Source organism: Narcine bancroftii, chromosome 12 (assembly GCF_036971445.1).
Source record: "Narcine bancroftii isolate sNarBan1 chromosome 12, sNarBan1.hap1, whole genome shotgun sequence".
NCBI classification, from domain to species: domain Eukaryota; kingdom Metazoa; phylum Chordata; class Chondrichthyes; order Torpediniformes; family Narcinidae; genus Narcine; species Narcine bancroftii.
The window spans coordinates 67,271,777-67,293,259 of NC_091480.1; the positions used below are offsets into that span (position 1 = coordinate 67,271,777).

Here is a 21,483-nt window from a genome sequence, read left to right on the forward strand (position 1 = left end):
GGGTCGTCCTATACAAAGAGTCTAAAATTCTTCCCCCTTGTGACGAAGTCTCAACGCTGCCGCCATCTTCTCACCGGCCCCGATGCCATCTTGCGCGTACCCCATTAGTTATTTGCCAAGTCTCGGCATTCCTCCGCGGGATCCATCCGCCTGGTCTGACTGGTGTCGGCTCTGTACAGGATTTAAAAGGCCTGTTGCAGGAGCTGACAGTGGTTTATTTCAAATATCCAAATAAAATTTAAACGATTAGTTTGTTATTAAAATATTGTGATTTCCTTTTAACAGCATCCACTGGTCAACAGTAAGTGCCAGATTTTTTTTGGAGGGGGGCATCTTATTCAAAGGATATTGCTTAAAACCAACGTTTTAGGGGGAGATTCTGGGTCGTCCTATACAATGGTATATACGGTATACATCATTACCTCCTATGAATGCTGCGCAACCTGCTGAGTTACTCCAGCATTTTTGTGTTTTTACCAGTTGTCAATACTGAACCAAATATTGGACCGTGTGGCCTAGTTCATTGCAGGCGGAGAACATAGAGCAATACTGTTTATCAGGATTCTGGTCTCCAGTGCGTACTTGTCAAACCTAGCTAGGCTGTCCCCCTTTCCGGTAGGCTCTAACCCAGGTCAGTCTCTCTTGAAGGTGCCAGACTGCTTTTCCCTTTGGCTACTCAGAGGCTGTGCTTTTACTATAATTTGTATTAAATTTTCATTTAAATGGTGAAAGTGGGAAATCCTATTTCCCGCAAGGCCATGAGATCAATGCTGGCTGCATTAGATCATTGAACATTATAGCACAGTACAGGCCTTTTGGCCCTCAATGTTGTGCTGACCCATATATTTCTTAAAAAAATACTAAACTCTCCCTACCTCGTAACCCTCTATTTTTCTTCCATCCGTGTGTCTGTCTAAGAATCTCTTAAATGCTCCCAATGTTTCAGCCTCCACCACCATCCCTGGCAAGGCATTCCAGGTACCCACAACTCTGTTTAAAATACTCCTGACATCTCCTCTAAACTTTCCTCTCTTCATCATGTCCTCTAGTGTTTGCTATTCCTGCTGGAATAAAGGTGCTGGCTGTCCACCCTATCTATGCCTCTCATGTCAACAATTTTGTTCTTATGGTGAAGTGCTTAGTGAGCCCTGACCTACAAGGCTGGAATATGAGGAGGAAAGTGGATAACTTTCATTTTTGTCTGGTGTGGATGTGATGAAGTGAATGACTCCCTTCTGTTCCATAAGATTCTGATTTTATAAAGTAACTGCGTTGCTCTTCTGAAAAGCAGGCACAGACTCGATAGGCTGATGCTATCTGGAAAAAGGTATAAGAGCCTGAAGGTGAGCACTAAGTGGCACAAGGACAGCTTCTTTCCCTCCATCAGATTCCTGAATGATCAATGAACCACAGACACTGCCTTCCTTTGACTTTTCATGCACTATTTTTATTTATTTTGTAGCACAATGCCTTTACAGCACCAGCGATTGGGACTGGTGTTTGAATCCTGTGCTTTCTGTGAGGAGGTTGTACATTCTCCTGTGTCTGCATGGGTTTACTCTGGGGGCTTCAGTTTTCTCCCACCTTTCAAACTGTACCAGAGGTGTAGATTAACGGGATGTAAATTGGGCAGCATGGACTTATGGGCTGAAATGGCCTGTTACTGTGCTGTATGTCTACATTTTTTTTAATGCTTTATATAAATGTTTCCACTGTGATTCTGCCACAAGATAACAAATTTTCTGACTTGTTCATGACAATAAATCCTGATTAATTCGCCGGCAGTTTCAGGAAAAGCCTTATTTAGTTCAGCAGCCTATTAAGGTATGAGGGTGAGATAGCGCTTTGAATTTGCCTGAAATGTTTGTGTGTGAGAGCTTCAAACTCAAGTCTTCCCTTTGGACTGTGAGCTTTTTATTTAAACTGATGCCAGTTTGCAGTTACTGGGTTCAGGTGCTTGAATTGCCATCAAATCTAACCAATCTGCTGCTCCATAAAAAGAGATGCCGAAATGCATCAGGCGCCATCTGTGAAGGGAGGAAAAAGACCAGTTTTCTGGTGGTCATCAACCTGAAATGTTAACTTTTGCTACTTGCTGAGTTTCTCCAGCATTTTCTGTTCTTTCAGATTTCCAGAATTTGCCAGAATCAGAATTTATTGTCATGAGCATTTCACAAAAATTGTTGCTTTGGGGCAGCATCACAGCACAAACATTCATATAAACCACCTTACAAAATATAGATTAAAACAGTGCGAGAAAAACTTAGGCATTGTCTGCGGTTCATTGATTATTCAGGAATCTGATGGTGGAGGGGAAGAAGCTGTCCTGGTGCCACTGGGTGCTTGTCTTCAGGCTCCTGTACCTTTTTCCCCCGATGGTAGCAGAGTAAAGAGGGCACGGCCTGGTTGGTGGGGGGTCCTTGAGGATAGAGGCTGCTTCTTTTAAGACACCGGCTCATGTAGATGTCCTCGATTGAGTGAAGACTGGTGCCTGTGATATCGCAGGCTGAGTTTTGCCTTCACCGTTGGCACCTCCGTACCAACCAGAATGCTCCCCACAGTCCACCTGTAGAAGCTTAAGAGTCTTTGGTGACGTACAGAATGTCCTCAAACTCCTCACGAAGTATAGCCGCTGGCGAGGCCTTCTTTGTGATTGCATCGACGTGGAGCCCCCAGGACAGATCCTCGGAGATATTGACACCCAGGAATTTGAAGTTCTTGACCCTCGATGAGGACTGGTTCATGTTCCCATGACTTCCTGAAGTGCACAGTCATCTCCTTGGTTTTGCTAATGTCGAGTGGTTGGTGTGACACCATTCAACTAGCTGATCTATTTCCCTTTTCAATCTGCTTTAATGTTCTATGATAAAGTTGTCTTCATTCTTTATCAAACTTTAGATTGTAAAAGTAGATGGTAGAATGTTGATGGGCGGCATATGTTCCGAACATCGAACAGATTACTGTATTCTTCATTTGGCTGACCCCTTTGTGGCCAGTTTGTAATAGTGCCAATGTAAATGGAGGGAATACTCAATGTTGTCTTCTCTTGGGATGTTCTTGGATTGCTCCATACCCTGTGGGAAGATTTGTCAGTCTTATCCTTTTGCCTTACCACACACAATGCTCTTTTTCACCAAACTTTGACTAACCACTCCCAAGAGCTTCTTTTGGAAGTGGAGCTTTAATTCATCTAACTTCTCATGGGATTTGGGTACCCAAATGTATTTTATGGTGAATATAATATTGGTATGGCAAAATGGTTCAGTAAGAACTGATGGCTTGGGCTCCAGGATGAAATCCCCACTTTTCTAATCCTTCAATTGGATAAATTGCACCTTGTCAACAATGGTTGGGTTGTGGGTTTGAGGCTTATTCCTGAGATCAGCAAGGTTGACACTTTAAAAAGCTGCACTGCTGGAGATGCCATCCTTCAGAAGAGACGCTAATCTCGGCATGTAACCCTCTGAATCTGTGAAGAAGGCATCAAGTATAACTAACACTGTTTTTTTTGAACAAGATCCAAATCAACAAAGATTTTCCCTATCTTGACATGTGCCTGGTTATGATCTGAAGCCTGAAGACTTTGTCAATGTATGTTTCTGTTACTAGCTCCTTAAAAGGAGTTTTGCCTTGTGTCTCTGCTGAAATATTTTAATTCTCTGCATTTAAAACTTTGTTTTGCATTGAATGGAATATAATTGCAACAATTTGGCTTTTATTGTTCTGACATTCAAGGCTTTTCCTGAACACCCTTCAATGCTGGCAACTGTTTAGGTCTATTCAGACAGGCCCTTTCTCTATTGAGTCTTGATGTTAATTAGCCGAGACCTGCAAGAGCAGTAATATGAAGCTGAAAGGCATGCACAAGAGACACGACAACTGCTGCTACAAGGTCTTTCACTGATTCATTTCTTTGTAGTGTTGAGAATGCACGTCAAAGAGCCTTGGACTGAACCATATAATAATATAATCTGGCACGTTGGTTGCATCTGTAGTTTGTTGATTTGCTGAATTTCTTGTAAAGTTGGGGACGATTATATCTCCGTGACGATAAAATGTCGGATGCGACAGCATCAGCTTGCTAAACGAGAGTGCTGTAAAGTAGAGCACAGCGCACAGACAAAGGGTGTTTGAAAGGGACGTGTGGCATGCAGTCATCGACCAGGAGCAAACTCTTTGAATTTCTTGTTTACGGTTTGGTAAGGATTCTTTGATGAACAAAGCCTTTATTGAACGTGCAGTGTTTTTTAATGTCAATTATTTAATGTAATGCAACATTTTTGTTATGGGGGAGGGTTACCTATGAACTAACTCTTGTCCTAGAGGGGAAGGAGTTGCATTTTATTTGAGTTGCATTTCTCAGCGATTGCAGAATCGGTTGCAGCCTTCTGTACAACAGATTGACCAAATTGAATTGAAACTGAAGTGTGCTTGTCTGTCCTCGTGTACGTTAACAATCAGTCAATTCATATTTTCCCCCCACTAATTTTTAACTGGCTATTGTTGAAAAGTTCTCCCCACCACCACCCCCCCCCCCCAACCCCTCCCCCCAAATCCTAATAACCCTGAAGCTACACAACTGGAGTTTTTTTTAATAATTTCAGATGTTGGCTTGTGTTTTTTTTTTTGCCGTTGTCTGCTTTTTGACAGGCAGAAGAGAAAGGAGCAGAACTGTCAGCTTGACAGTTTCATGTCCTTGTTTCTGGAGCATTATTCCATTGGAACTTCTGTAAATTTGCATTATTTACTATCCCATTATTTCTGCACAACAGACACGCGGGCGCACTCACACCGATGCAGGTGCGTGCCCTCACTTTCTATTCCATGATCATTTGAATGTGAGCTGGTCTGTGACAATAAACTGGTTGGTCTGTACCCTCCTTTCCCCCCCCCCCCCCCCCCACCCAATTTGGGTTTTTAATTGATCAGTTGGAGTGCATTTCATGGGGCAACTTGTCCTTTTTATGTCGAGCTTGGAGAGTCCCTAGCCTTGAACAGCTTTGGTGACGAGATTTAATATTGAAATGGCTGATCTTGTAGCTTGTAAATTGAGCTTGCTGCTGCCCTATCTTACTGTTTTGCTTCCTGGTCCATGACTTAATCTCTGTTTTATATAATGCATGTTTTTTCAAGGAATTAGATGACTGTTTTGAAGTCATCTATTCAGAGTTCTCAGAAATACAGCAGTTTATGGACTTTTCCTAATTAAAAAAAAAGGCTGTTTTATATTGTGTTTTGGGTGTTTGCTGATTTCAGCTGTTCTTTGCAAGGTCAAGCCTCATTTTACACTGCATTTTGGTTTTTTTTCCATGTAACTAGCGTCCAGGGATGCCTCCCAGCAGCCGTATGCCCCCTCAAGGGGCTTCCATGGGTCCGCCAGGTCCTTCGTATGCTGGGAGTCCATCTGTTCGACCAGGCATGCCGCAATCGATGATGGACCAGTCTCGCAAAAGACCAGCCCCACAGCAGATTCAACAGGTGCAACAACAAGCAGCCCAGAATCGCAATCACAAGTACGTGATGCCTCTCAAATTTCATTGCAGACTGACTAAACTTTGAAAGGGGTAAAATATGCAGGGGTAGGAGCACCCGTATCATTCTGAATCTCCTGGAAATTAATAGTTAATTTTCTTCCTTGTAAAATTGTTGAGACATCACAAAGAGTGGTTCCATATTTTCGGTCAAAATCTGGATCCTTTTTACCAAAGGTGTACAGTCAAAGTTGGCCATAGTTGGGCAGCATGGTTAGTGTAGCGGTTAGGAACCGGGGTTTGTATCCTGCATGGTCTGTAAGGAGTTTGTACCTTCTCCCCGTGTCTGCGTGGTTTTCCCCGGGTGCTACCACCATTCAAAAACATACTCAGTGTTGTAGGTCAATTGGGTGGCAAGGGCTTGTGGTCCGTGACTGCCTGTTACCGTGTTGTGTTTCTAAATGTAAATTTAAAATTCTAAAAATTTAAATTAGGATCAAGCTATTATCTTTATGCATTGTATTGTTTATTTTTTTCATCCATTAAAGGGCTGCACGGTTGGTGTAGCGGTTAGCACAACGCCATTACAGCGCCAGCGATCGGGACTGGGATTTGAATCCAGCGCTGTCCTTAAGGAGTTTGTACGTTCTCCCCATGTCTGCGTGGGTTTCCTCCGGGTGCACCAGTTTCCTCCCACCGTTCAAAACGTACCAGGATGTAATCGGGCAGCATGGGCGTGTGGGCCTGAAACTGTGGTGTAGGTCTAAATTTAATGTGGAGAAGCCTGCAGATAAATGACCCGATGATTAACTAGGTGCGCACACCACAGTGTGCATACTCTGTACATTTCCAGTGTTTACACCAGGTATCTTGCCATTGTTGTAATTTGCTTGTTGTCCTTCGCTCTCATGCTGAGGTTTAGTTGTGCAACTGGCAAGGTCTAGAGTGCAGAAGATTTCGCCTTACTATGTGTAAAGGTTACTCCTTTCAACTAAGAGAGCAGTTTGGAGGCAATATGTTATTTTCATACTCCTGAATTAATTGTTGCACTCCATTAAGTCTAAAAGTGGGTATGGACACAGGATTTGCTGTTCTTATCGTATCTTCTTCCCCATCTCCTCAAATAGAGGACTGACATTGACAGCCTGGGTTTGCACATGTACAGTAGCTACTTTTGAGCTTTACCATGGTAGTGGGGAACGTAGAGGCATTGAGTGGGAACTTTCATGATCTAGGGTTAAGCCATGGCTATTCGCAAGGGAGAGAGGATGCAACAAGAGCTATGTGGCTCCATTTTGACCTGGGATTGAATTAGTTTTATCAATGGTTGCTAGGTTTTTGTTTCACACTAACGGTTCTTGCACTCAGAGTATTAAAAAGGTTTAATTACAAAATGGGCAATTTTGAATTATCAGTTGCTAGGGTAACATTTGGTTCTTTAATTTGAACAGTGCAAAGAAGAAGAAAATGGCAGATAAAATTCTACCTCAGCGGGTGAGTTTTTTTTGTTAAATATTGTCTTTGTTTTGGGCACCTAATCCTAAAGTTTTGAATTTTTAAAAAAAAAAATGTAATTTTCACAAACTTGTCTAAACTGAAGGTCAATCTGGTGAGCTGTTCGTAAGCTTTTGTCTGCTAGCGTGGAAAATAAAGTGGTCACGAGGACTGATGGGAAATCGAGGTAAATTTTTGGGAGGGGAGGTGATTAAATCTTGATATAATTGGATAACTGCAGTGCAGTGGGTTTGATGTAGGTTACTGAAACTTGATTTCAAATCACATTTGGAACTTTTTGTTTTGCCTTCTCACAAGATGTGAAAATATTTGAGGCTGGCATGGTTATCGCAATCCTCTGACAGCGCCAACGACCTGGGTTTGAATCCTGTGCTGTCTAAGGAGTTTGTACGTTCTCCTGGTGGGTTTTTCCCAGGGGCTCTGGTTTTCTCCCACCACTCAAAATGTATGGGGTTGAAGGTCAATTGGGTGTAATTGGGCAGCACGGGCTTGTGGGTCGGAAGGGCCTGTTACCAGGCTGTATTGAAATTCATATTGGGTATTGTGGCTGATGGTGAAAGGGATGACTTTCCATTGTTTAGCTCGGATTCCCAAGCCATTAAGTACTGGATGTTGGAAATGCAGTTCAACATAGAGGTGGTAGAGAAGTTGAACCAGGAGCAAGCATTCATAGTTGCCTTTGCAAGATGTCAGAGGAAGGAATGATGATCCTTTGGTGACTCCATTGGAAAAATTGCTGGAGGGTTTCTAACTGGAGTTAGATGGGTAAGAATGAACAATGTTCAGACCGTCACACTGAATAGACAACAAACTTGTGTTGTTGGGCTGCATCTAGAGCTGCGGATAGGTGGATGAAGCCAGTGTGAATCAGTCATTTATTCCTTTGAATTGGAGTAAGTTTGTGTTCACTGATGTGTACATTAACTGTTTTATCATAGATTCGGGAGCTTGTGCCAGAGTCCCAGGCCTACATGGACTTGCTAGCATTTGAGAGGAAGTTGGACCAGACTATAATGAGGAAGCGCCTGGACATCCAGGAAGCATTGAAAAGACCAATAAAGGTAAACAGATTTCAGAATCTCAATTACAGGTAGTCCTCAACTTACGATGGGGTTACGTTCCAGCACTCCCACAGTAAGTAAAAAAAAATCGTAAGTCGAAAAAGGGCAGTGAGATCAATGAGGGGACTGATACAAGGCAGTGGGGAGAGAGCGGGGCACTGAGATTAGTGTGGGGGCTGATACAGCACTGTCAGGAGATACTGAACATCATAGCCGAGACTAGCCAAAATTTAAAGTACAGTATGGATTCGAACCATCGTAACTTTGAAAAATCGTAAGTCGGGGACTGTCTGTATTTGTCGAGTTTATTTTCCTCTGATTGCACAAGTACAACCTGATGAAACAGTGTTCTCTGGTCCTCGGTGCAAAACACGCAGACACACAACCAGACATAACACACATACAGACAAACAATACACACACTGGACAAATATTTCATGTATACAAATGAATATTGTTTCATGAATATGAGAGTCTCGGAGGGTCAGTGTGAGCATTTCCTTTGGTCGTTCAGCATTCTCCCTGCCCGTGGGCAGAAGCTGTTCCTCAGCCTGGTGGTGCTGGCTCTGATCCTCCTGGATCTCTTTCCTGACGAGAGCAGCTGAAAAATGTGGTGAGCATGGTGGAAGGGGTCCTCAATGATTTTGTGGTCCCTCTTCAGACAACAATCCCAGTAGATCACGTCGATTGGAGGGGTGGGGGGGTGACTCTCTTTTGGAGAGTCTCCTGCCATCTCCCCTATCAAGGTGATTTACCACCCCCATTTGGAGAGTTGATCAGACCTAAATATTTAAGCAATCAGGCTCCAATTGGCAAAAACTGATATTTCTAGTTTCTAAAAATTCCTTGGAACTTCATGATGGAACAAATTGTGCGCAACCAAGATTCCTTTATCATAAAGACAGCGCAATATTTCACGGAATACAGATGTGCCAACAGTAGAAATTTCCCGGTGCTCCGGTCAGAGAAAGAGAAGCAAAAGAGAGTTCCCAAGTGTACATGGATTCGTCTCCAGTGCTGCCGTAGCCTCACAGACTCCAATCTAACAGGAATGTGTATCACAACAGCCATTCTGCATCTTGTGCAACTAAATTTAGTGTGATTGTTGTCTATTGTATGCCACTTTAGATTGAGCATCTTGTTTTCTTCCCCCTGCTCCCCCACCCCTGTAAACATGCCCAGTGCCAGGTAACTATTTTGTGATTGACGTGAACTTCGTTTGCTATTTAGAAGATGCATCAATATATTAGAATTGGGGTATTCAAAGCCTTACTTCAGGAATGCTCTTTGTAGGACTTTGAAGATCATTTCTGGCTTCCTTTCTCAACCTTCACCCAGCATCTGGTTGCAAATTCATTTGCTTATTGGCAGTACAAATCAATCTGCTTGTGATAGCTTGTGGTGCATTTGTGCCCTCTGGGTTAATTTAGCAGCATTTAATCCACTTTAACTGCGTGGGTAGCCAAGCATATTAATACATTTTTCTCGAGCCATTGTTTTGGCAGCCAAGGCAGATAATTAATAAATGGGCCTTCTTCAGAGAGCCAAAATATTGAGCTGTCATTTGGGGGCTGAAATTTTAACAGTTGCAATAAACACCACAGTCCAAGTACTATTTAAGAAATCGGTGGTCTACGCACTCGAATTATGCAGTGTTCCTCCACGAGGAAAGAGGGCATGGCTTTTAGGTAATGGGTGGAAAGTTCATGGGAGATAATAGAGGAAGGTTTTTTTTTACCCAGAGTGGTTGATGTGTGGAATGCACCATCTGAGTCAGTGGTGAAATTCAAGAGACTACGAGACAAGCATATGGAGGAATTTAAAGTGGAGAGTTATCTGGGAGGCAGGGTCTAAAGTTTGGCACAACATTGTGGGCAGAAGGGCCTGTACTGTACTGTTCTATGAATACAAGATGTGCTGGTTTTCTAGGACTCAACCATATTCTCCAGCTAAGCTCTAGGTTGGAAATCTGAGCCCCTTCCACATTAAAAACAAAAACTGAGGTTGCAAGGTAATTAGATTTCATTTGGCAGGATTGTTAACACTTAGTGAGCTGAAAAATGGCAGCTGGAATTTAATGGAGACAAACATGAGGTGTTGCATTTTGGAAGGACAGATCAAGAAAGGACACACATGGTAAATGGTCGGGCACTGAGGAGTGTGGTAGAACAGAGGGATTTGGGAATACAGATACATAATTCCTTGAAAGTGGCATCACAGGTGGATAGGGTTGTAAAGAGAGCTTTTGGGCATATTGGCCTTCATAAATCAAAATATTGAGTATCAGAGTTGGGACGTTATGTAAAGTTGTACAAGACATTGGTGAGGCCAAATTTGGAGTATTGTATGCAATTTTGGGTCACCTAACTATAGGAAAGCTATAATTAAGGTTGAAAGAATGCAGAGAAGATTTACTAGGATGTTCCCCGGACTTCAGGAACTGAGTTACAGGGAAAGATTAAACAGGTTCGGGACTTTATTCCCTGGAGCATAGAAGAATGAGGGGAGATTTGATCAAGGTATTTAAAATTGAGGAGGATAGAGTAAATGTAGGTCTTCTTTTTCCACTGAGGGTCGGTGAAATACAAACCAGAGGACATAAGGGTGAAAGGGGAGAAGTTCAGGGGGAACATGAGAGGGAAATTCTTCACACAGAGAGCAGTGGGACTATGGAATGAACTGTCAGCTGAGGTGATGAATGCGGGCTCAATTTTAAAATTTAAGAAAAATTTGGAGAGTATATGGATGGGAGAGGTATGGAGGACTACGGACTGTGTGCAGGCCATTTTGACTTGGCAAAAAAAAATGGTTTGGCACAAACTAGAAGGGCCAAAGGGGCCTGTTTCTGTGCCGTAATGTTCTATGGTTCAATGCAGGTATTGTGTGGGAAGGGAAAAGTTTGGTGGGTTCAAAGACCAATGAGTCTGGACAGAGGCTGAACACAGATAGGGTGAAGAACGGTGTGGCTTCATTGGTGGGGGAATTGAGTGTAAAAATAAGGAAGTTGTGTTGCAGGTACATAAACCTTTGGTTAGACCACATTTTAGTATTGTGTGCAATTCTGGTTGCTCCATTACAGAAAGGATGTGGAGGCTTTGGAAAGGGTGCAGAAGAGATTTACCAGAGGTTTGGCGATTTAAAGAGAGTGAGTGGAGGTGGTAGTGTGGTAACATGGGCATCATGGCAGGCTCATTGTCGGAGACTATCAATGAGAGCTAAGAGAGAGAGAAAGCAACTTGAATGTTTCATTTGGGGAGTTCCCCCACATGGGTTCGTAATCAAAGTAGTATTTGAAAATTAATTGTTCATAAAATGATTATTATTCCAGATACCTGTATTCATATTTTTTTGAATGTTTAAATGTTTCTAACTGAAATTCTTGACCTCTGGAACATTGAATGTAGTGGAAAATTTCATTTTTAATTTTTCTTTTTAAAATATTTTTATTGGTTTGATAGAGAGAAATATTACTTGTTATATATTGTCTACACATTAGTTACACAACTTTCATAATAATGCAATATAGAATATGAATCATGAGTAATTTATACATAGTCTTTTACACAATGCTTGAATAGAATGGAAATTTCCTTATGAAAACTTCACCTCATATTCTAATATTACAACTTATTCATTGTTGATTATCTAATTGGATGAATCTCTTCTACTTGTAAAGGAGAAAAGAAAAAGAACCCCCTCCCCCCAACATTTTAATCCTACCCCTCCCACAAAACACAGTCACCAGCAAATAATATGTAAAGAATCGAGTCTCGGCTCCTGGATGTCGGACAGGAAACCCCTAGAGCACCTCCGCCTTTGTATTCAAATTGTGATCATGGTCCATAAATGTCCCCATATCTTGTCAAATTCAATCTTGATCTCTCTAATGTTCCATCTAATTTTCTCCAAGCTCAAGCAAGACATAACAGCTTGTACCCATTACACGAGTTGGCGCTCTGCTGTCTCTCCATTTCATCAAAAATACTCCTCTGGCCGTCAGAAATATAAGCCACTATTTTTTAAAAAAATCAAGTTCAAGGAAATATTCTCCTTGAGAATAACCAAACAAAGCAATAAAAGGGCACAGTTCCGGTTTAATGCTAAAATTTGGAGGAATTTTTTTCTTAAAAGAACAATTTTCCAGGACACCACCCCTTTATAAAATCATGGGGTACTCTACTTTGAATTAAAGCTTCCCAATTGATTTTTGTTTTTTGCAGCAAAAGAGAAAGCTTCGTATATTTATCTCAAATACTTTCAACCCTGCAAAACCAGACGCTGAAGATGGTGAAGGAACTGTGGCATCCTGGGAACTCCGAGTAGAAGGAAGGCTTCTAGAGGACGTAAGATTTCTGCCTCCAACCAGCCCCAACAGATGTTATCTAAAACCAAGTTTTCATGTCATTTTTATGATAACACCTCAGCTAAAATTGCATTGCTGCCTGGAGCAGTGATGTGTTTGTTTTTCTTCCATCTCATATTGTAGCAATCTTTGCTTTCCTTAGCAACCGTGTAATGAATGAGGCAGCTAGGTTCCATTCATACGCATCAGCAATTTTCTTGGCTGCATTGATTAGTGTGGAAAGCTGGGTTGGGTGCTACATTTTTCCTGTGTTTTACTTGCAGCTTGACTGCATGAAACAGAATCCAGGCATAATGATGGTGAGGCAGGGTGGCAATTAAAGGAGAATATATTCTCATGGCATGTTTAGCATAGCGGTTAGAGCAGTGGTTCTCAGCCTTTTCCTTTCCACTCACTTACCACCTTCAGTACTCCCTAGGCCCTCGGTGCTCTGTGATTTGTAAAGGATTGCTTAAGGTGGGATGTGGGTGAGAAGGGAAGGTTGAGAACCACTACTCCAGACCCAATTGTTACTGAAATATTTTGCTTGAGAAAAATGGTCATTGGCCCATTTCCTTTGGAGTTCTGAAACCGTGCACATCACGAGTCAATGAGGGACAAATAAAACAGTGGTTTCTCAAACTTTCTTTCCACCCACATCCCACCTTGAGCCATCCCTTACTAATCACGGAGCACCTCTGGCATAGGGTTTACTTAAAGTGGGATGTGAGTGGAAAGAAAAAGTTTTGAAAACCACTGGGTTAACACAACACTGTTACATTGCCAGCGACCCGGATTTGAATCCGGTGCTGTCTGTAAGGAGTTTGTCGTTCTCCGCGTGACCAGTTTGGGTTTCCTCTGGGTGTTCTGGTTTACTCCCACCCTCCAAAGCGTACTGGGGGTTGTAGGTTAATTGAGATAATTGGATGGCATAAGCTCATGGGCCGGAAGGGCCCGTTACTGTGCTGTGTCTAAATTTTAATAAATATTACTGGATTGTTGTCGCCTTGATCCAAGAGACTGGCGGCAAATTATCGACATTTGGTGGTCAGCCACAAAAGACTACGAGAGAATGTTTGGGTGATGGGGGTCACTTTAGAAAGTGATCAGTGGAAAATGATGAACTGCAAGGTAGTTTGCACCTTCAGTTTCTGCGCTGTGTATTAAACTGCAGGCTGCTTGTTATTCCTTTTATTTCCTCATGTACAGTCAGCAGTATCGAAGTATGATGCCACCAAACAGAAACGGAAGTTCTCCTCGTTCTTCAAATCCCTTGTGATTGAGCTGGATAAAGACCTCTATGGACCTGACAATCATCTGGTCGAGGTGAGCACATTGGAGTGATCTATAAACCACAGGTGAATAGTTCAGCTGATGTTTATCTTTTTTGTTTCAAGTCCACTGATAACATTGGTGACATGGTGGTGGCAACCTATGAGACATCAGTATTGGTCTCCTCTTCCAGCATAGTCTCACACATCTGATGGGAGAAGACCTCCCTGTACATCCTTAAAATAGACACTCCTTGAATAAACCCTGACTATAATTCAGTTCAAAAATCAATCTGACATCAAAGTTCAAATTTATTATCAGCATACATGCATGGCATCACATACAACCCTGAGATTCTATTTTTCTGCTTAGTAATAGGGTGCCACGGTTAGCGCAATGCTATTACAGCGCCAGCGATTGGGACCAGGGTTCGAATCCTGCGCTGTCTGTAGGGAGTTTGTATGTTCTCCGCATGTATGCATGGGTTTCCCCTGGGGGGTCCGGTTTCCTCCCACTGTTCAAAACGTACCGGGGGTTGTGGGTAATTGGGGAAAGGGCCTGCTACCTTACTGTATGTCTAAATAAATAATAATTTCTATAAATTTCTACGGTAAACAAAGTGACTTCAAATGCAGATCAGATATAAGTATAAATATACAATAATAAATAATGTCATACGAGTCATTCAGTGAGTCTCTGAATAAGTCTATTGTTCAAGAGTTTGATGGTTGAGGGGTAGCACAAGTCCTGTGGCACCTGTATCTCCTTCCTGATGGAAGCAGTGAGAACAGAGCATGTCGTGGGTGGTGCAGATCCATGATAACACTGGACAACAATTTTTTTTCCCCAAAGGGTTTGCTTCCGGAAAAAAAAATCGGGGATTATGATGGACAACGTCAAGCTGAACGCAAAGATAATTTCATATTTGCTGTATCACGTAGGAAATAGGAGAAACACTAAATTAACTTTGATTGAATTTAGCATGTTTAATCGCATCATGAGGCTGGCACATTGCGTCAGTTCAACTGATCTAAAAATGTTTTGCCGCTGATTTCCGTTTGTACTCAGCATCTGATGCCTCTTATGTCAGTGTCCAACAATAGTCGGATTCCAGTTGCCCTGATACCACTTTTCCACAGTCACAGTGTCCTGGGAAACCTTTCACCGTGTTCGTCATTGACGGCACCAAGATCAGCCGGGAACACGTCCAAGTGTGGATGCAGAACATGAATTTTCAACGACATGTTGCACCTCATGGTTTTGTACACTTGAAGTCGACTTAAAATATGACAGGAAATCACAAAAATAGGTTATTTCTAAAAGCAGTACATGATTGGAAAATTTTAAGATGATTTTCATGATCAGCAGCTGAAAAATACACCCAAAGGTTTTCAGGAAGCAAAATCTTCGTTGTCCAGTGTTATTAATCCCAGGCAAGAAGTGAGTTTAAATTCTGATAGCTGGTATAAAAGACCTTGAATCATCAAAGGTGAAATCAATTGAGCTCAGACACTGTGGCATTCAGATTGTCCATATTCTTGATTAAAGCATGCTCTCATGCATTTGAAAGGACTGAGAGAGAATGTGAGGACATGCAGCTGAATTCTGATGTAGTTGTTGATTCATCTTGTGGCTTCTGGTGTTACAATGTGGTAACTTTGCTCCATTCATTCCATTTAGTGGCACAGGACAGCCACAACCCAAGAGACTGATGGCTTCCAAGTGAAAAGACCAGGAGATGTGAATGTGCGTTGCACAGTCTTGCTGATGCTGGATTATCAGGTAAGGAAAATGGGTTGGGTTGAAAATCATTTATTATGCTCAGTGTGTTAAACTCACAAGTATATTCCCTTAAATGTAGCTGTGTTTAAAATAAATCACATTGGGGTGCCTAGTAGATCAATTGTTTCAATGCATTAAATGACAATGGGGAGTTATGTGGGTTCTTAATTTGACCTCTGATCTATGCTGAGTTTAATTGAATCAAGCTGAGCTGATAATGACTCGTACAAAGAAAATAAGATAGCCACAAGGCTGCCTCCGTTTGACTCCTGCTGGAAGCATTGCATTTGTAAACAGCAAGGGAAATAAGATTGAGCTTCCTGTCTTCATCAAGCAATCTCAGTCTGACAATTCTGCCTCTCCTTGGTGTCTAAACTCCCATGAATTTGTGGTCAATTAAGAAAGATATGGGAAAGAAGCCTGCACGAAACAGGATGAATAAAGATGTTCATTACAAGAGAACAGTGGAGTTGACAGAAAACAGCATGGTAACTTGTTGCCTTGCCCTGGCTGAATTTTCAGGTACCTCTAAATCTGTGAACGCTTCAGAGACATTATTGTTGTGCTTTGTCTGCAGTTTTGGGCAAAGTTCAGGCTTAGTTCTGCTGATTATCATTTCACCTTTCCCAGATAATCTCTCAAATTGGGAAACCTGAGTAAAAGGCCTCGAAGGTTGAAGGGAAGAGGTTAATCAGTAACTTCTGCTGGTTGTATTTTATCACTGTGCCCTTTGCAGTCTGGACAGTACACAGCAGAAAAACATTGTATGCTGCCTTGGAATTGTCACAGTAATTGACTGTCTGGGCCAGTTACAGGCCTAAATGTTGGCATATTTGGTTATTTCAAACAAGTTGATTTATTTTTGAGCTCCTTAATCATGAGGCACATCTACGTTTGCTGATGCCACTAAATTGAGTGGAAAGGCAAATCGCCTAGAGGTCATTGAGTTTGCAGGGACGTGGGTGGGCAAGGGTCTGGCAGATGGAGGACAATGTTGGTAAATGTCATGTCATCCATTTTGGAGGGAAAATAGTGAGTTGGACTCTTATTTAAGTGGTGAAAAATTGCAGTATGCTATTGTGCAGAGAAACCTGGGAGGGTTTGTACATAATTAGCAAAGAGTTAGTTTGCAGATGCAGCAGGTAATCAAGAAGACAAATCAGATGTTGACCTTCATCATTAGAAGGATTAAGTTTAGGTTCTGCTGCAACTCTATAGGATACTGGTGAGGTAGCACCTGGAGTTCTTGCAGTCTCCTTATTTAAGAAGGAATATACTGGCTTTGGTGGCGTTGCAGAGGAGGTTCACCAGGTTGTTTCTGGAAATGATGGGGTTAGCTTATGAGGAGAGATTTCGTTCCCTGAGACGATATTCATTGGTTTATATGAAGAGGGAGGATCTTATTGTCACGTATCAAATTATGGAAGGATCAAGGTTCCTTCTATTGTCACATAATAATACACTTCAACTCTTGTCTGCCGTAAGGCAAACCAAGTCACCATGAGCATTGCCCGCTGCCCCTAACGATAAAAGAAAGATAAGCAAAAGAAAGTCCCTTCAGAGACACTGAGAGTCCTTGGAAGTTGTTTCCACTGGCAGACTGACAGGTGAGACGAGGACTGGGGACATAGCCTCAAGATTTGGGGGAGTAGATTTAAGACCAATAAGGAGGAATTGCTTCTTCCAGACAGTAAGGAATCTAGAATTCTCTGCCCAATGAAGCAGTGGAGGCTGCCTCACTGGCTGTATTTAATTAATATACAAGTAGGTGGATTTGTGAACAATTGGGAAATTGAGAATTGTGGGGAGAAACTTGGTAAGTGGAGCTGAGTCCATGGCTAGATCAGCAATGTTTTTATTCAATGGCAGAGCAGGCACAATGACCCCCTATGTCTTGTGTCCTTTGGACAGTGACAATGACTTGAATTGCAGTCTTAGTGCAGCCTCAGGGTGGCAGCAAACACATTAACTTCATTATCCTGCAGACAGACTGTTGAAAGCCTGTGTATAAAGGTTGATCACGTGCTTGATGTGTGCCTATGGATCTGAAGAGTGATTTATTTATATTTTCTTTCACAGCCACCCCAGTTTAAATTGGATCCTCGATTGGCACGGCTGCTGGGCATCCACACTCAGACTCGTCCTGTTATCATTCAGGCTCTCTGGCAGTACATCAAAACCCACAAGCTGCAAGACTCTCATGAACGAGAGTTTATCAACTGTGACAAATACCTCCAGCAGGTAATTATTGACGTGTTAGGTGCCCATTTGTTAATAAATCAAATTGGTAGGATTGAGTAGGTAGTTTTTAAACTTCAATGTTGGTTCGTGAAAGTAAGGTTTAACAACTCTTCAGGCGTTGTTGATGATACAGAGAAGCCAGACCTTTCACCTTTGAGAGCCACTTAAGTGTGCACTACTATTTCCCTTTTATCTCTAGTTAGGGATATCCTGGTATTTGGCTTTGAAATTTCTCCAAAATTCTATATTTGCACGATTCTAATCAAGACAAACTGGCAACTGTGTCATTCAAGCACCAGCAGCTATAGACGTTTGGAAGCTCTGTTGTGTAAGCTTGTGGATCTGGTATCCCTTGGCTGTAGTTTAGATACCCCTGCAGTAAAGTATGGTATTTTTAGCTAGATGGAATAAAAATATAATTCTGTTTTTAATCCATGCAAAGTGATGCTATTGCAAAGGCCTGTTGGTCCTTTTACATGGCCTCATGCTGAGAACAAGTTACAGTGGCTGTTCAATCGTTGTAACAAAACCTGTGTTTTTATCGCTGCTTTTTGTTGCAGGCATAAGATGGATAAATTAATTGGCCGCATTTCCTTCTGTTGGGTTTGCATCGCCATTGTTGACAAATGAAAGTTCCTAGAACTGTCGCAGTCAGCTCTGCGGGTCCACTCTCCTGCCTTTTCCCTGGAGTTTATCTTCTTTCCAGGTCCCATCAAGAGACAGATGATTGTCCCAGTGGTTTAGCACACCACTTTTTTGACATAGTTGATATTTGCCAACCAATGCAAAGTGAGTTTGATGGAAGCTTTCCCACATCTCTAATGCAATATTAGGATCATTGAAACCTTGAATCTTGATGTGGCAAGGATGTTTCCCATGGTAGGGGAGTCCAGGATAAAAGGGCATCAATTTAAAACAGATGAAGTGTTCTACAGTTAAACCTTTTTGGTTTGAAATAGGTAATTTATTAGAATGAAATAATGGTGGTAAAATTCCAACAGGAGCCAATGCTGTTTTTACTGGGAGATGTGAGATGAATAAAAATTGAATATACGGTGAAATTTGTTCACATTGCTATAACTTGGAAGTCGACTACTGATCTGGGAATGGAGAGATGGCATGCAGAAGTTTGGAGTTGGATTCCATTTGAGAAAATTACTTATAATTTAAGAGATAAATATTATATTTTGGAAAATATGGTGCCCATATTTACAAACTGTGGGTATTAATATTTGAATGAATCTTGAACATTCCCTTTCTCTTATAGGTTTCCATAAGATATCGAAAAGTGAAATACTCCTGTGGTGGTTCTCTTGTCCTGTTGTAGGAGGTCAAAAGGAGGGGGAGGGGTTGGTAGAAGGGAGTTTCTTCTATTTAATTTATTTTCTTTATTTTTACACAAATATATATACCACATGTATTGGGATTGAATTTGAAATATTGTAGACATTTATTTTGTTGTTTTAAATTATAAATAAAGTTTTTTTTTTAAAACAGATGTGGATAAATGTCTTTAGCCAGAGGGTTGAGTCTGTGGAACTTGTTGCCACAGGCAGCTGTGGGAGTGAGGCTGTTGGGTGTACTTAAGGTAGAGATTGGCAGGTATCTGATTAGTCAGGGGGTCACAGGGAGAAGTCTGGGGAGGGGGGCTGAGTGGGAGGATGGATCAACTCATGATGAGAATGGTGGAGCAGACTTGATGGCCAATGGACTGACTCCTTGTGATCCATCTTTACTCAAGTCTGAATCTGAAATTGCAATCAAATGTGCTGTATTATTAGGACATTCAGTGACATTTAGAGGATGTAGAATAAAAAGAACCAGAATGCTTGGTTTAAAAAATATATATATTTAAAAATAATCAAGATGAGCAAAGCATAAGCTTCTCAACACCCCGTTAAAAATTCTGAGTTAACGATCCATGAGAGACTTAGAAACTGTTTTGAAAGGTTTAAAAGAATAATTTTAAATCAAAGATGTAGCAAAAAAAACCCTTTGTAAGTTGAACACCCAATGCTCTTATAGCTGTGTGTTCCATTCAAATAAAAGTGGGGGCTGTTTTGCCCCTTTTTCATTTGGTACAGATCTTCTGTAAATCTGGTACACTGTAGAGAACATTTACAGTGAGTTTCCATTCTTGTAATAAACCACGAGTCCCATATTAGCATGTTTGGCTTATTCAGACCCAATTTCTCTCCCCCCCCCCCCCCCCTCCACCCCCAGGATAATTTGCAGATTTCTGTGACTGCATGTGCCAAAATCCTGATAATGTTGACAATTGGCCCTGGGAATGACAGTGAAGACTGGCAGTTTCATTGATATTTTCTTTCCAAATCTTGGGCTGTATGTCTAAATTTTTAAAAAGTAATTTTAAATGATACATGCAGCTCTCCTTTGAAAATAGGATCTTGTGCACGTTGAGTGTGTCTCTTTTGTTGCAGATCTTTGAGTGTCAACGAATGAAGTTCTCTGAAATCCCTCAGAGACTGCATGCTCTGCTGATGCCACCTGAGCCAATTATCATTAACCACATTATCAGGTGAGTACGGGGACATTGAACCTGCTGCACAGGAATTCAAATTTAATATCATTTTAAAGTTTGCAGGGGTGAAAAAGCACAATGTTCTGGAAATACTTAGCAGGTCAAGCAATGTCAGTAGAAAGAGAAATGTTTAAAGTTTCAGATTGTTGGCTGTATTGTAAATGTGTTCTGTTTGATCCTAGCACGATGAAGCTCATTGGATGGGGTTGCTGTGCCTTTTCAATGGTTTTGAGTTTTGCAAGGTGTCATACTTATTCTCCCCTTGAGCATGCTGCATTCAATAACATTACGACTCATCTGGTTGTAGCTTCAATACCACTTCTCAAACTCTCCCATAACATTGTACAGTAAAAGTCCTAAAATCCGCACTGGTCAGGGTTTGGGTCGGTTCAGATTTTCCAGATTCTCAGGCAGTGCCTTTAAAATTCAAATTTGAGGAGGAATAAAGAAGAGGTGAACAATGAATTGCTTATTCATTGGCAAATACAGCGTGCTTCATTTATCAAAAGCGAGCCGTTTAAAAGATAAAAATGTAAACAAATTTTTGTCACTACAAAAAAAGCATGTAATGCTTGAAATTATGTTTAAAGATGAACATTGTGAAAGAAAAATGCATTACATAAATGAATTTATGATAAGATGACCTGTATTAAGCATGGTCGCTTGTTGCCGCTGTGCATCTGTGGCACTTACACACGCACACAAAAGCCCGCTAAATTCAAGTTTGAGAATTTGGATTCTCGGGTGGTCTAGATTTCTGGCATCTGGACTTTTGGATATTACTATACTTGAATATATTCAAGGAAGAGAGTGATAGATGTTTAATAACTCCACAGCTCCGAAGGGAAGAGAATTCCAAAGATTCACTACCTTCTACGAGAAGAAATTCCTTGTCTGAAATGGGCACCTTTTATTTTGAAACTGTGCCCCCACAAGGGAAACGGTCTCTTGTATTTCAATAAGATCTCATCTCGTCATTCTAAATTTCATTAAGTATAGTCTAGCCTCTCTTCACATGTCACCCCTTCATCCCAAGGAGTCGGTTGAGTGAGCCTTCTCATTGCAAACACATTCTTAGCTACTCCCTTCCTACTCATTTACCTGTAGAAGCTATTATTATTTTTATATTATTTGCTGGCTTACCCTTCTCTAGTATTTGACAATTCCATCCTGGAAAAGAAGTCACCTATCTATCTCATGATTTTATAAACTTGTATCAGGTTGCCACTCAGCTTCTGACATTTCAGAGAAAATAAT

At 41.4% G+C, this 21,483-nt stretch overlaps 1 protein-coding gene across 3 annotated transcripts in view; it reads left to right on the top strand.

Moving 5' to 3' along the window:
- The window catches only part of smarcd1 (SWI/SNF related BAF chromatin remodeling complex subunit D1), a 55,734-nt gene that overhangs the window by 18,770 nt on the left and 15,481 nt on the right, over positions 1-21,483 (top strand). For 2 of the 3 annotated variants that reach the window (XM_069906657.1, XM_069906660.1), the window contains 8 exons: positions 5,320-5,513; positions 6,923-6,965; positions 7,925-8,047; positions 12,268-12,390; positions 13,599-13,715; positions 15,342-15,443; positions 17,523-17,684; positions 20,126-20,223. In XM_069906657.1, coding sequence (XP_069762758.1) covers positions 5,320-5,513; positions 6,923-6,965; positions 7,925-8,047; positions 12,268-12,390; positions 13,599-13,715; positions 15,342-15,443; positions 17,523-17,684; positions 20,126-20,223 — 962 coding nt within the window. Of the gene's footprint in view, positions 1-1,747; positions 4,200-5,319; positions 5,514-6,922; positions 6,966-7,924; positions 8,048-12,267; positions 12,391-13,598; positions 13,716-15,341; positions 15,444-17,522; positions 17,685-20,125; positions 20,224-21,483 lie in introns of those variants that run through there. The other variant, XM_069906658.1, reaches the window with a different exon arrangement.